This window comes from Neovison vison, chromosome 3, assembly GCF_020171115.1.
Source record: "Neovison vison isolate M4711 chromosome 3, ASM_NN_V1, whole genome shotgun sequence".
Lineage (NCBI taxonomy): Eukaryota > Metazoa > Chordata > Mammalia > Carnivora > Mustelidae > Neogale > Neogale vison.
The window spans coordinates 43,104,248-43,119,687 of NC_058093.1; the positions used below are offsets into that span (position 1 = coordinate 43,104,248).

General features: G+C 43.4%; 1 protein-coding gene across 6 annotated transcripts in view; it reads left to right on the top strand.

The window, feature by feature from the left end:
• AGAP1 (ArfGAP with GTPase domain, ankyrin repeat and PH domain 1) overlaps nucleotides 1-15,440 on the top strand; it is a 515,463-nt gene that overhangs the window by 336,767 nt on the left and 163,256 nt on the right. For all 6 annotated transcript variants that reach the window (XM_044241902.1, XM_044241903.1, XM_044241904.1 and 3 more), the window contains one exon: nucleotides 469-637. In XM_044241902.1, the coding sequence (XP_044097837.1) occupies nucleotides 469-637 (169 nt within the window). The remainder of the gene's footprint in view (nucleotides 1-468; nucleotides 638-15,440) is intronic.

Genomic DNA, 15,440 nt, shown 5'->3' on the forward strand with positions numbered 1-15,440 from the left:
AAGATAACTTTTTCTGGATACATTGAATCACTTGGAGAAACACAATGCTTGAGTATCAGACTTACTCAGTGTTCTTTCTTTTTCAACATCCAGCTATTACACATCCATCCATGAGCTCTGTGTTTTCTCAGCACCATACCACCAACCTCTCAAAGGAGCAGTTTAAAAAACATGATTTCACATGGATACTTATTTTCTCCAGCTGGCCTGTCCTCCCCCAAGTGGAAGCATTTCCTGTGTCTCCTTGTATTTCCAGGGTCTGGGTTAGTTCAGGACACAGAGGCTGTGATTTCAGTATAATGATGATGCTACCATACTAGACAGATCAAAACCTCATTATTTTTAAAGTGCCTGCCACAGTGGAAGGGGTCATAGGATTATAACTTATGGTGTCTGATAGAACCTTGTGTCCTAGATTGTACGAGGTCTTCTTTTTAATCTCTCTTGGATGTTTAACATTTTGAACAGGATTACATGCAGAATGTTCATGGTAAAGAGATTGATCTTCTGAGAACCACTGTGAAAGTCCCAGGGAAGAGGCCACCCCGAGCCACGTCGGCCTGCGCGCCCATCTCCAGCCCTAAAACCAACGGCCTGTCCAAGGACATGAGCAGTTTACACATCTCACCAAATTCAGGTAAGCTCATGGCAGACCCACACAAGAACCCAGTGGTAGGTGCCACTGGTTGCAGGACAGTGTGGAGCCTTGGAGATGAAGTGAGGTTAGAACCATGAACGTTGTACTTTAAGGTTTAGAAACCTCTTCTCTTCCGTGGATGGTCATCTTCCCTACACTTGTGGTTCCGGGACTGCCAGCCAGCACATGGCACCATCTTGAGTCACAGTCTCACAAACCAAACCACGAGGTTTTCCCAGAGATGTGTAGTTGGAAGTAGAGTTTTGCATATGATTGAGGATTTAAGGGTCTTCTAAAGTATGTAAATGAGCTGTGAAAGTATCAAGGGCTGGTGTGTATTTGTAGTGACTAAGTGGATGAAAGTGGAAGAGCTATTTGGAACAAGATTGAAAGGAAACTATTGGACCTCAACTTTCAATTCTCTTGGCTTCGTATTGTTAACTTTTATGTCATTCTTTTACACAACTTTAATTTTCTTTATTCTCTTTTGAAAGGAGATTTGGTTTTTAATTCAGGATCAGAGGAAGGGTTTCTCAAATCTAGATGTGTTTAGAAATTCCTGGCCATTGTGTGCAGTTGCAGGCCATTCAGAATGTTGTGGTTCATTCTGTGAGTCTTTGCAAATGGTTGCCTTCTGGCTTTGACCTTCCAGTGATTACTTACCAGAGAAAAGGCCTGAGTCCTCCTTCTAACACACTTTAACACACAGGTTTGTTTTCTCCAGCAAAAAGTCCCTTTTTTCTCTTTGACATACATCCAGTCTTTTAAAAATGAATTAACTGTTCTTTGGGACTTTCTGGCATAGTCTCTGCTGCATTTTTCTCCTTCTGAGGTGTCAGGTGCTTTGAAAGACAGATTATGCTGACCCCACAGTTCTGTGGTATACACAGTGTTGGTTGGTGAAAGCAAGGTAGTAGAAAGGGGCCAGAACTGGGGTCCATTGGGGCTCTACTGTGTGATACCAAGTGGCGTTGGACCGCTAACTCGGTAAAGTTTTACCACCATATTAGGTCGATCTCGCCTGGCCTGTGTGCACCACAGAAATGTGATTGCAGGTAAGATAATACATATGAAAGTTTTGGGAAACTTGTAAAGTACAATTCAAACATCAGCTGCTATTAAAAATCCAAAGAAGTAGGGCTTTCTGCTAGGGAGACATCAGTTTATTACAAAATGGTGGTAAGGTCTCTTATGACTTGCTGACCTTCCTTTTGAGACATACCTGAAATTTCCCTTTTCTGGATGGTGTGCTAACTCTGGGATAAGAAGAGAGAAAATAAGTACCCATGGTGGAAGGAGGGATTCTGTATTAAATGAAAAGCTGATATCTTCACTACTTTGTATTTATTAGCTTTTTCAAAAAATACTTAGTGAGTGCCTGTCCTACACCAGGAACTGTGTATGCTAAGGATGTGGAGACCCCAATCTCCAGAACTTACACCTGAGGCTGTCACCTTAAAACGAGCTCATTTTCCACTTCTTCTAACCCACCATGCCAAACCCACCCATTTTAGTCACGTGAACAAACATTTATGGCATATCTGATGGATGCCAGGCATGGTGCTGGGCTCTGGGAACACAGAAGATTAAGACTCATTTCTGCTGTTGAGAATCTTGGGCTCTGGTGGGGAAGAAAGACCAGCAGACAGGTAAAGGCAGGGCTCTGAGGCAGGCCACGGTACAAGTACACAGAGGCCTGAAGGTCTAGGGGTGATGGGTCCAGTTTACCCGAGAAGGTGGACCAAGGCTCAGGGTTTGGAGGGTGCCTGTGCAGAGTGTAAAGAAAGGATGGATGGGAATCTGCCAGGCACAAGGATGAGGGAAGAGCCTCAGTGATTTGAAGGAGTTTTAAATACATAATGTTTGGAATTTAGAGTTTTTTTAATCTTGAGACTTGTGTTCTTTGGTGCTGAACTGCCCCTTGTTTTCCTCAGGAAAATGTAATGTTTGGTAAACAGAAAATACAAAATGCCTTGTAACCTTATGATATGCGTGGAGTGGCTCATGTCCTGTGCCTCTGCTAAAGGAGCATTCCTTTAGCACCTCCTTTCTCTTGAATGCCCTGGCATTGTGTGGATAGGAGGGTTTGGGACGGTGCACAGAATCCCTTTCCCTGCTCCCACTTTCAGCTGATGACTGCACGTTCTTCCAACCCTTAGCCAAGTTAATTCCTCTTAAAGGGAAACTGGTTAATGTTTACTCTTCCTCGGATCACAAGTAGGGACATGGAAGTGGGGCTGTGACATCACAGGAGCACAATACCACTTTGGGGAAAGACAGTGCCTCGTGGTTACAACAGTGCTCAGGGACGTAGCTTCCTTGTCTCTGCATGCAGGTGACCTCATCAGCTGGTGGCCCTCTGTCCCCTTGTTCACATGTACTCTCTCACGTGAAGAACAATTTTAACTTGAAGTATGTTGATGTTATTTTAAGTGACAGACTTTGACCTAAAAATAGGTATTATTTCAGCTATTTTAGGGCCGTTTGCCAAAGAACTTAACATGCTACTTAACTATATTCTTTCTCAACTCATTTGATTTCTGCTGTTTTGTTCTAGAGGTCCGATTTAACATGGAGATGTTTGTTTCTTTTTATGCTTTTCCTTTTTATTTGTTTTCCTATCTCAATTACTGGAATAGAGCAATGTTTTGTGTCTTCCCTTCTTGTAACTTTTTCACTTGTGTAGACGTGATAATATGCATGTACCCAAATCCTTGTGTATACCATTTGTTACTGTCTTAGGACAAATGTCCCTAAGTGAAGTGACTCAGTCGGTGTTTATATACCAAGATCGTGGTATGCATTTCCAAAGTAATTTCTGGAAAGGTTTTGTTACACAAGTACCCTTCCATCTCTAAAGTGAGTATCCATTTCACCCACACATGCTTGCTAGCATTGCTGTTATCATTTTGGAATCTATACTAAAAATATCTCATGCTTTGTTTATTTGGATTTCTTCAGTTAACACTAAAGTTGACCATCGCATGCCTGTTGATACAGATATTTCTTACGTCACAATTGTTTAGATGTATCTTTTCCCATTTTTGTATTTGGTGTTTGTCTTTTTCTTAATAGTATATAAGAATTCTTTACATGTTAAGGATATTAATGCTGTATAATATGTTCTATAGGTATTTCTTCAGTTTATTATTTGCTTTTTAAATTTTATGGTCTAATTTACGTATAGAGGTTTTCCCTTTTTTAATGTATAATCAAGAATATATACATATAATCAAATTATAAGTCTTAGTTCTGCAATTTCTGCTTTAGATATTTAGAAACCCTTTAGTAATAATCCTGAAAACAGATCACAATTCATAAATATATATTTCTGAGTTTTGCAGTTTTATTTTTGTTTCTTTTTTAAGAATATTTAGCCCTGAATCCACCTTTAATTTGTTTGCATCAATTATACACAATAGGAAATCTAATTAAGCTCCTTTTTCAAATAGATAACTAATTGTCCTTTCTCTGTCAAACTGTTTACTTATAACTGTGTGTGTCACCTTTATTATACAACTAACTCATTTAATCAAAATCACTGTGCTTCTGGGCTTGGGAATCTTTCAGTTGACCTATTGTTACCATTGTGTTACCATGTCTGGATTTACCACAGTTTCTTAGGTTTATGATTCAATTTATATCTGGTAGTAATATTACTCTTTGATTTTACTGGTGTTCTTGACTATTGCCACTCATTTATTTTTTCCAATAAACTTAAGAGTAACTTGAAACCTTCTCCTATCCCCGAAAAATAATCACATTGTGACTCATTGACAGTGCTTTTAATCTATCAGTTAATTGGGGAGGAACTGATATCTTTACTATATTGAGTTTCTTGTCATGGAACACAAGTCTTGCCCAATTTATTCGAATCTAATATATATTCCTCAGTAAAATGTTAACACTTTTCTTCATTTAGATGTATCATGTCTATCCGTTCTGTTTATAATTTTTGATGAAATGTGGAGCTAGTTTTTAGGGGGAGAGGGGTTGGAAGAGAAGGGGGCTGTCTGTTATCTCATCTACTTCGCAAGAAATAAGAAAGCTCGGGGTGCCTGGGTAGCTCAGTGGGTTAAAGCCTCCGCTTTCGGCTCAGTTCATGATCCCAGAGTTCTGGGATCAAGTCCCACATTGGGCTCTCTGCTTAAACAGGGAGCCTGCTTCTCCCCCGCCTCTCTCTGCCTGACTCTCTGCCTACTTGTGATCTCTGTCAAATAAATAAATAAAATCTTAAAAAAAAAAAAAAAAGAAATAAGAAAGCTCATAGTCTTTATGTTTTTTATATCCAGTCATTATATTGAACTCTGTGTTAGTGGGAATATTTATTCAAATGTTTCTCTTGATTTTCTAGTATATGATCTTAATGCATCTCACATTTCAGATATAATAATGCCTAATTGTATGTCTGTGTTGACTTTGGAATACCTTACTGCTTTTCTTCCTGTACTGCTCGTGTACCATCATTACTGGGTCGGCTGCATGTATGCCCAGCCCCGAATAGTGCTTTGGAGGTTTCATGGGCAGTATGAGATCCTACCTTCAGAGGCCTTGCACTCTGGTGGGGGTGGAAGAGTCAGAAGATAAACAGATAAGACCATTGAAGTTGGTGATCAATGCTCAAGGGATGAAGGGGGCAACTGGATAGAAAATCACTGGTTGTGGTGGTGGTCTTATGTTATTCCTAGTATTGGGAAATGCTTCACCAGTCTTGGAATGCTGACTGCATTTCAAACATCAAAATGCTGGAACTGTGATGATCTTCATGTCGTATTTTGACCAGGGCTTAGGGAAGGGGAGGAAAAAGACATCCAAGTAGCTGCCTTGTGTACTGATAACTGAGCCTGGGTCTCCCTTTGGGGCCCACAAGTTACGCAGAGCAGAAGAGCCACAGTGAAGGTGGGGAGGCCCCACACTCCGTGGGGCAGCTGCGGAGGGCAGGCATGGCGGGCAGCGGGACACATTCCAGAGGAGCCTGCCATCGGTGTCCCCACCTCCAATCCGATGGCGACACTGATGCTTGAAAGAGAAGGGAGTGGCTTGGGGAGCTCAGACATCCACACACAGAGACAGAAAGAAATGACAAGGAAAGGCAGTCTTGCCATGAGGGACGTCACCGATGCACACCAGCCTGCTCACGAGCAGTTGATCTAAAGTGAACCTCCCAGTCAGCTTGGGCCACACACCTTCCAAAGGCTGCAGGGCCAGCCCCTGCCTCTGCCTGATGGACTGGCGGGCACACGTTCACAAATACGTTGCATTTGTGGAAACCAACACATTTGTGGAAACCAACACTAAAAATGAGAGAAACCAAGATAAACTGCAACTGATCCTACAAGAAAGTGAGAGGTGGGGAAGAAGGAAGACTTAAGAGGCTAATTATTATTGTCTTCGTAAAATGAAACAAAGTTTACATGAAAAACCTGGGGATAAAGAGTCCTTGAAAATTAAAGAAAAATTGATTACAAAAAGAAATTTTTTTTTTTAAATTTTAAATTCAGTAGAAAGTTTCAGTGCTGTAAAGACCATGGCCAAGGATACTGTTGGTGATTGTACCTGTGACAGCAGAAAGCACACTAGAGGTGATGAAGGACATGTTGGTGTCTTCCATCTGAAGAGCTGAATGTCAAGTTCAGGGGAGAGGAGACTCTGCAAACACAGACAGATTCCCAGAAAGCATCCCAGGCAGGAAGAGAGCATGCTTACCTACTGAGAGGGAACTATTCCGGCCTAGGGACTTCGGAGCAAACACCATATGCTAAAAGACAATGGAAGAATTTCTTTCTAAGGACAAATCATTTTGAACCTAGAAGTCTATGCAGGGCCAAACTACTATCAATCAAGTATGGAGGAAGAAAAAAATTTTTAGATATACAAGGATACAGAAACAAATTACTTTTTGAAAAATTACTTAAGCATCTACTCCAGCAAGAAAGAGGAGGAAGAAGAAGAATCCAGGAGATATTTATTCAGGCCTGGTTAAATTCCCCCTTCCTGATCACATCTCCCCCTTCTTCCAAGGTCACTCACTCAGGATGTCCATGACAGTATCTGCCTTTCCTGGTGCTTTTTGACTTGGAACGCACATTACCATTCTAGTCAAAAGCCACATTTTAGTGAATCCATCCAACTGTAATCTCAGACATACTTCCAGAGAAGACAGTCAGATGTCCCACAGTATCTTCTGACAGGAGTTGTCAGCCAGGCTGGTTTTGTAGAATCGTATCCACCTACAGTGGAATACTGAGTTGTGTCAGGTCTGAACGTTATTCTGACACTGAAGTAACAACAGGAAAACGTAATGGTCCACAAAAGGGCCTTGAGAGGCAGAAATCCTGCATTGAATCCCACCTTCCCCATCTTAGGACCTTATGCAGATGAACACCGGTTTTTTCATTGCTGCCGTGGGCAGTGTACCTACTTCGCTCTTGGGAGTGCACCTTTGCAAAGTCCAGCAATCCAGGGCCAGTCTCCAGATTCCATCAGGAATCCATCATATTTGTTGTGCTTGTCACTGGTGAAGAAAAGGAAGCAAGGGGACAGAAATTTTGCATGGATTTTTTCCATGCCGGGCACTGTTGTTTCTGTCACCTGTGTGCAGCCCTCATGGGTCAGACACACTAAACCCATGCCCGACCCGCAACAGCATTCCCTCTGTTGTGGTGGGAGCGGAGCTCTGCGGGACCAGCCGGATCTCCGTGGGCACTGGGCTCCTAGGCCATGTCCCCCCGACTCTTTATTCCCACACTGCCCCATTTTGGTCCGAGATGCCAGATACCTCCCTGTCCTAAAAGTGTGTCTTTGTTGGGTATTTGGAATGGTGACTGTGTTTTTATCCTCAGCAGAGCAATGTGTAGGCCTTTGTAGCAGGAAACCTTGCCCCCTCCTCTCCCTCCCTCCCTGCGCTTCAGGCCCCCAGCGGTTTCAAAATATTAAAGCCTCCGGGAGGGTTGAGGCTGATTTTTCGGGGGTGGGGGCGGGGATCTCGATGTGTTTTGAGTATTGAACTGCCGTTGACATCTAAAGTCTCAACCATGCTGTTTTCCTCCACACTTCAGTAATCAGGACATCCAGCAAACCCATAAAAAACCAAACTAATAGCATGAATATTCAGTGACCTAGAATACTAATTATTGTCATGAATATTAATGTGATCGGACTTGCTTTTTCCTCTCCTCTTTCTCTCCCGTCCTCTTTCTCCCTCTCTCCCTCTCTCTTTTTTTCCACTTAGCCGGCTCTAAAGATGGGTCATAATGAGAGCATTTAAGAGGGAGCGCGCTCTCCGCCGTGACAGGGACTGGGGTAATAAGGAGAGCTTGATTAACGCGGTGCACTTGGGGGAGAGATGAGAGGCTTCACGTGGGCCTGTTCGGGGGAGGCAATGAGACACCGGCGGCTCTGTTGCTGCTCCCGGAGATTAATGAGGCCTAAGAGTGCATTAGGAACAGTGACAAAGGTTTGATCTAATGGGCTCAGCCATTTTTCCTTTGAGTGACAGACGCACAGAAGTAATTGGCTGTGCAGAATGGCAGCTCATTGGCGGTACTTAAGGATACATTATCCCCGTTGTGTGGCCCGCAGAGGCTGTTTATCAAAACTGCTCACACTGCAGACGCCGAGCCGCTAAGCTGCTGTTACAGTCGTAATAGCTGTGAAAAAATAAATAAATAAATAACGCAACATCAGAATTAGATCCGTTGTCTCCTAGAAACAAAGTTTTTCTTTGTTTAGTTTCAAATGGTCTAGAAAACATTTTAATAACTCCAGAGTCTGCTCTGGGCACAGAGGGAACCGCATGGCTCATGTGTGTCTCCTGGGTCGTGGGCCTCCCACGAGGGAGGGGACCTCCCCCCTGCCCCGACTTTGCTTTTCGCTGTGTTTCTGCCTCAGTCACCCCTTCCTGTCGCACACTTTGGACTTTGTTTGCCACGTTAGTCTGGTTCATAAACCGGGTCCTTTTCCTAAACACCCATCTAGCCACTTGGTAGAACGCTTGCAAATAAAAGCCTTACTGGTTGAGAATTATTTTGCTAAAAAATAATGCAAAAATCAGTATCCCATGATAATCTCCTTCCACAAACCAGGGTTTACTTGGAGTAGATTTGATGGTTTTTTAGTAACTCATTATTTTTAGGGAAAGGAAGAAACATTTGGGGGCATTTCTTTCAGACCCAAAACATCAGCAAGTGTGCTAACTCTGTAACTAAAAGAGACAGTAAAGTTACTACTCTTCAGAAGAGTTGCACCATCTTCAGCTTTTGTGAGAAACACATTCTTATTGCAAGCTGTTTCTGTGTTTAGATGTTTCTACCACTGAGGTTTAGGCAGATTTCTGTTCTGTTGTTTCCATCCTGAAACTGTAAGCTCTTTGAGGTGGAGACCATTACATCTCTTTCTTTGTTACCCTCTCCTAGTTTCGTGACCTCACAGTTATTTTATCATTAAGCATCACCGCCCAGGAGAACTATAAGGGATGACCATTGAGGCTAAGCACTGTTTGCTTTCTTTCGATGCAGCACTCCATGGGCAGAACCGTTGGGGAGGAATTCAGGGATAAATCAGAAGCATGCTTTCCAGTTTAAGGAAACCTCCTTCAATTATTTGAACCCTAAGTGGGGTGGTCTCTTCTGAGAAGACTGACAAAAGCACCTTGATCTTGATGCATCATTTCCATTTAAAATACTCGGGATACTGAGCTATCTTTCACTATGGGGACAGATATTCCCGTAAGTAAATAAAAGTTGCTTTAGAAACTTTGTTCCCCCTTTCAGAAATGTGCACGCTTGGTGAAGAGTAGTGTTTTAGCTGTTCCCGTGATGCTTTCAGCACCAGCAAATGGTCTGCATGGGAAGAGCTGGAGGAAAGAGGGTCCCTGAGAAGGACCTCGTCCTTCAGGAGGGTGGCTGAGTGCTGTCTGGGGCCTGGGGAAAGAGCCATTCTGTGATCGAGCCAAGCCCATGATTGGCTTCCTTGCTGCATGCCTGCTCCCACTCAGGCAGGGGTGTTTTCAGAGTAGTCATGACATTCACCATATCCGAACCTTGTGGCCTGGTGTTTGGTAGTTACCGCTTATTAAGAGAACATTTGTCTTTCTGGAATATTCTGGGGAGTGGTAAAAGGCCCACCTCCACACCACAGCCATGATTTCTCTATAAGAGTTGACCTCGTAGGACCGGAACGGAGGGAAAGAAGTGAGCACTTCTGAGCATAGGCCTACATGACCACCACAGTCTCCTTCCTGAAGAGGATAATGAATGTACTGACAGCCAGAGAAACCTGTTCTCAAAATAGATTTTGGGCAAAACACCTATTGTGTGTATCATATAAAGGAGAAAGAACATTTTCAAGACAGAACTGTCATCAAGTACAAAAGAAGAAACTCAGTGTTGGATGTAGTTGTTAGGAGTATAGTACCAAATTACAAAAATAGAGGGGAATACACAGACATCTTGGGCTTTATGTGTTACAAAACATGACTGTGTGAACACGGTAATCATATTTTGTTACTTAGATTTTATTTATTTATTTGTCAGAGAAGGAGAGAGAGGGCACAAGCCTAGGGAGCTGCAGAGGGAGAGGGAGAAGTAGACTCCTTGCTGAGCAGGGAGCCCGACACAGGACTCGATCCCAACACCTTGAGATCGTGACCTGAGCCGAAGGCAGATGCTTCACCGACTGAACCCCCTAGGCATCCCTTAAAAGAAAATCCTTAGTTTTATTTTCCTTTTGTGCAATGTTGCTTATACTTTGTTATCACTGAATTGCTATAAACTCATTCATGTAGCCCATACGAGTAATGGGCAGTAGGCAGGCGAGCCCGATGTATGTACTATATGAGTAAACACCTCAGAGTCTGTAGTAGCAGGTGTTCCTGCACCCGATAAAAGTGGGCGAGAAAGCGTGGGCATTATTTTCACAGTGATGAGTATGGCGCCAGAGAACTGGGAAGACATGGACTTTGTCTTTGGAGTAAATATATTTGGACTGATTTCTAGATATAATCCCTTAAGGTGAGCACCTCCCTTCTCATGTGCTTAATATTTTCATCTTGAATTGTCCCGAACACCAGATTTATATCCATCTCCAGGATGCAGTGGTGACCCGGCTGCGGCACATGAGCAGGCCCAGGGCTTCTCCAGCTCCTCTTCCTTTCTGCACATCTGGTTGTACCATTCATCCACTGTTAGCACATGTTCCAGGCCCATGGTTTCATTTCTTCTTTCCCTTTATAAATTGTGCCTCTGATGGCTTGGATAAACCTGGTTGTAATCCTTTGGAAATTCTGGAAGACCTGGAGTGATAGAAGTGTTGTCACGCTGTCCCAGCACTAAGCACTGCCCAGGTCCATACAGCAGGTGCTCAGGACGCCTTCGAGAGCATGCATGTTGGCTCGTGCATTGTGAGGACGACTGTAATAGCCAAATGCAGATGTGAGCAAGGGACACACGAGGAGACCCCGGCACAAGAAAGATGCAAGGATGACATTCAGACCTTTTAGATTTAAAGGCAAACAAAATTAGCATTATTGGCATTTTAAGCTTCTAGTAAAAAATAAACTAGAGAGAAAAGGAAAACTCACCATTGGTGAAATTAATAACAGCTTATATCCACAGAGGCTTTGTGGTTTACAAAGTGCTTATACAATTTGATGTTTATATTAATCAGCCACATGGGGCATATTATTGTCATCATCATTAACGTTATATCCATTTTACAAATCATGAACTGAATTGTTTTCAAGATGCCCAGGTTCCATCATCTTTTGGCCAATGGCCTCAGAAAATCAGCAATATATGCCACAAGTCAAAAAGACGTTAATGCTATTGGACTGAGTAATGATTCTCCCCAAGATTTTATCCTAACGAAGAGTCTTAATAGAAGATGTCCTTTGCAGTTTTGTTTACTCTAATGAGAAATTGGAAATGAAGCTATCCAGAAGTAAGAAAATAGCAGTGTGAATTGTCTGTCTTAAATCAGCAAGATGTCATATATCTAAAATTATTATGAAGATAATGGAACAACACATGAAGAGGATTAGAAGCCATAAGAAAGAAGTGTAATATAAAATTACATCATTCCTGTGGCCATCACAAAGAAGAATCGGTGCTCGTGTTCAATAATGAGTTGATCTGTTACATGAGATTCTGGAAGTCTTCTAATTGACAGCATTCGTGCAAGTAAGTTTTAAAGACATTGATACAACAAGAATGGTTCAGTGTTTTTTTTCCTTGGACATCATAATCAGAACAAGGAGAAATCCAAGCAAAATGAGCTATTTCTGCTTTTTAGGAAATAGGTAGGAACTGGTCCCAGGACTGTAGTCCTGAGTATGGCCACACTGTTGTAAGCAGTAGCAAATATGTCCACTGTGACCACCATGTCTGGGCTCCATACATTCTCTCCTCTCAGCACATATGGGCGTATATCCCAGTGAAGAGGTGCACCGCAATTCCCATCTCAGTAGTGGACGTGTTGAATGCACTCTAACAAAACAAGTGTCAGTTTATAACAATGCAGAATCCCGGACGCCTATGTCTTTAAGATACTGAATGTGTCCTTGGAAAAAATCCTCTTAGCCTCAAGTCCTGGATGCCAAAAAGGAGGGCAGATTTCCAATGCAAATAGTGCAGCGAACGGCCCTGCTCATAGGCACTTAAATCATCCGTATCTCACTTTTTATGGTAGTGTTGTGAATTATATTTCTTTTTGGGTTTATAATTGGAGGACGAACAGATGGCAAAGGCCTATTTTGAAGTGGTGTGGCCATTACAGTAGCCTCGGTCGCCCTGCTCCAATTCCAGCAAACTGGCCGTCTTGCTCGTGCTCAGCGGGGGCTGTGCTTTGGAGGTTTGCAAGGCGGCCTCATACCCCAGACTCCTCTCACATTGGAGGCCAGGTAGGAATGAGAATCGACCCCCAAAACCGATCTGTTTCTCAGTGGGAGGCCTCCGAGGATCAGGGAAAGCTCCTATCAATCCTATGCTGTAATTACGATTTGTTTTTAAAAAGGTATAAAATCCCACAGTAGATACTAATGTCTGCATTGTACTGGGGCCCTTGTAGACCCCTCTCTGCGTCGTGCCCCCCTCATGCAAGGCACAGGTCTCTAACCTACGGGCAAGCACTGCTGCTCTTCTACAAGCTACTTTACCAGTAATTCAAATGCCAAATATTCCTTTTCCACTTTAAGCCTTTGAGAAGGCCAAGCTGTGTTTGTGAAGATGAACTAAAACGGAAAGTACAGTGAGCAAAATTTTGTATTTTACAAGAAATAATTGTTGATGAACCTTTATTTGAATGCTATGAAAAGCCTTATTTCAGAGTATATTTTTAAAAATCAGAGCAAGCTATTTTTTATGTAATAAGCCTATAGCTTAAAAGAGGCATTCTGTCTTTGATGGCATTTGGTGGATGAAAACAGTCGTGTTCAATAGAAAACCAGCATCTTTTTCATGCTCGTTTGAGATCAGTTCAGGCAACATACTGATATTCATTCAGATATAAATGCCATAGTCACTTTGAAATGCAAATTGTTTTAAGAAAAATAGCATATGGTGGAGGTAAGTACCTTTTCAAATCAACTCTTACACTTTAGGGATATAAGTAAAGCTAAAATTATTCTTTGGGAAGAATCTGGCGCTTTTGACACATGGAAGCTGGGCTAATCAGGGCGGCCCATAAGCACACACATATCCATATCAAGGAGATGGCGCTGAGACTCCATGGATTAGCATGGTAATGTAGCCGCCCCCTGCTAATCAAGGCCAGCAGCCAGCTGATCCGGAGATGGGGTGTTGGAGGAAGCACTCTGTCTGAGTTCAGAACGGGCCAGGTAGTCGACTGTGTATATCCCGATATTTGGGGAAAAGATACTGAGACAAACAACAAATAGGTCTTTTCATGACTCCCTTGCTGTGGAAGCAGCAGCTCCTACTGTGAAGGGCTGGGCCCCTCTTTGAGACTTCATATTGGTGCCCCCGTCTCCTCTCCCCCACCCCAACTCTGTCTCTCACACTTGCTGACCTGACCTCTGTATCCACAAACTCTTCAGATGACCCATTTTTAGCTTTTTTGGGAGGGTGAGATACATTATATCAATAGAACACACACAAAGAAAGTGCAAAATCCTGGTAGCTAAGTGTGTAGGTGGCCCGTCCTCAGATTGGGAAGCAGCAGGTGGCCGCCAGCCCGTGCCTATACACATGCGCCTGAGGGTGGTTGCTATCCCATCGCTCACTCCTAGGACTGGTTGCTTGTGGATGGTGAACCGTTGGGTGGGGTCACAGCCATTGGTGCTCGAGTTGGTCTTCTCCACACATCCTGTCTGTGAAGTTCGTCCTGTCATGGCCATGTCAGCATCCGTCCTCCCTGCTTGTGGTGTTCCACCATATGGACATACCACGGGGTGCCTGTGGTGGGAGATGTCCTCCTTTGCTGGTTCGGGGCTGTTCCGAGGAACACCTCTGCAAATATTCTTGTACAGGATTTCTGGCACAAGTGTTAGGCACTTGTGGGACTAACATTGGACTGAGTGTGCGACTTCCATCAGACTGAGGTGAAAAGGGAAACAGGAATCTGGGGAGAGAGGCTCTTATTGGACATCAGGTGAGTCAGAAGAGAGTTTGGGTAGTCCTGGGATTGCGTGAGATCCCTCTTTCCACACTTTTCTGGAGGGGGGTGGTCTCCATTTCCAAAATCTAAAATAAATCTGCAGCGTTCCGTAAAGTCTCTCCCACACCCTTCCAGGGACTGTTCTTCCTGCCCCTCAGACCTTCCTATGGCTCCTATATTCCTCGGCCTTGTGTTTTGGGCACACATGGGCTTGTCCAGTCAGATAGACTTGAGTGTCATATCTTGGTTCTCAGCCACACGAATGAAATTCTGCAGCAAGATGGATGTGTGTTCGGATGAGGACCTGCGGGAGCCATTCAGTCTGATGGCCTAGAGAGGCCCCTCTGCCTAGGCACAGCCGCTCAGAGCTGCTCCGCATTTGAGGCTGACCCCGACTACGTTGAGAATAGTGTCCAGGTCCCCCCGTGTATCTCTATGGTCTTGGTCTTCCATGCTTGACTGCCGGGAATAGATCAGCTGTGGGCTTCTTTCACAGATGAGAACCCCAGATCCTCAGCCTTAATTAATAATATGTTAATGTGAAATGAATTACCATTCACTTGAAGATGTAGGCCTAGAGAACTTAGGAAATAAAGTGAGTTTAAGCTTAGCACCTCTCTTACTTGCTTTAGAAGTATTTTCAGAAGTGGTGAGAAGATCGCAGTGTGGTCACACGTAGGGCAGACTCTGCTGGGTGTGCATGCGTACAGTCTAGAAGCAGGGGCTGGTGTTGCTTGACTAGTGCCAATTCGTGACATTTTTTTCAGAAATACAAATGAAATTATGCATTAGCCTTTTTTGGATGAGGGGTGTGTGTGTGTGTGTGTGTGTGTGTGTGTGTGTGTGTAAAAATAAGCATCAGAAATTGACATAAAATACCATAATTAGATCTGTAGAGTTATTTAAGATAATTCATGAAACATTTGAGGGTAGCTGGTTTCTTTGACTTATGGTTTCACTCAGATAAAGTCGAAATGCCTCAGAGGGTAATCACTGGCCCAGGACTGCTCCTGCGGGGAGTGAGATGCTCCACGGGCCACAGCGAGCCACTGAGACTACTTCCATGGGGCCATGGAGCACTGGTTTGCGTCAAAGTTAAAACCTGTGTCTTCATGTGTTTACCTTTAAAGGCGAGGGCATGTCTGTGTTGATCCCCAAACTATATATTTATGGCAAAAACAGGATTTTTAGC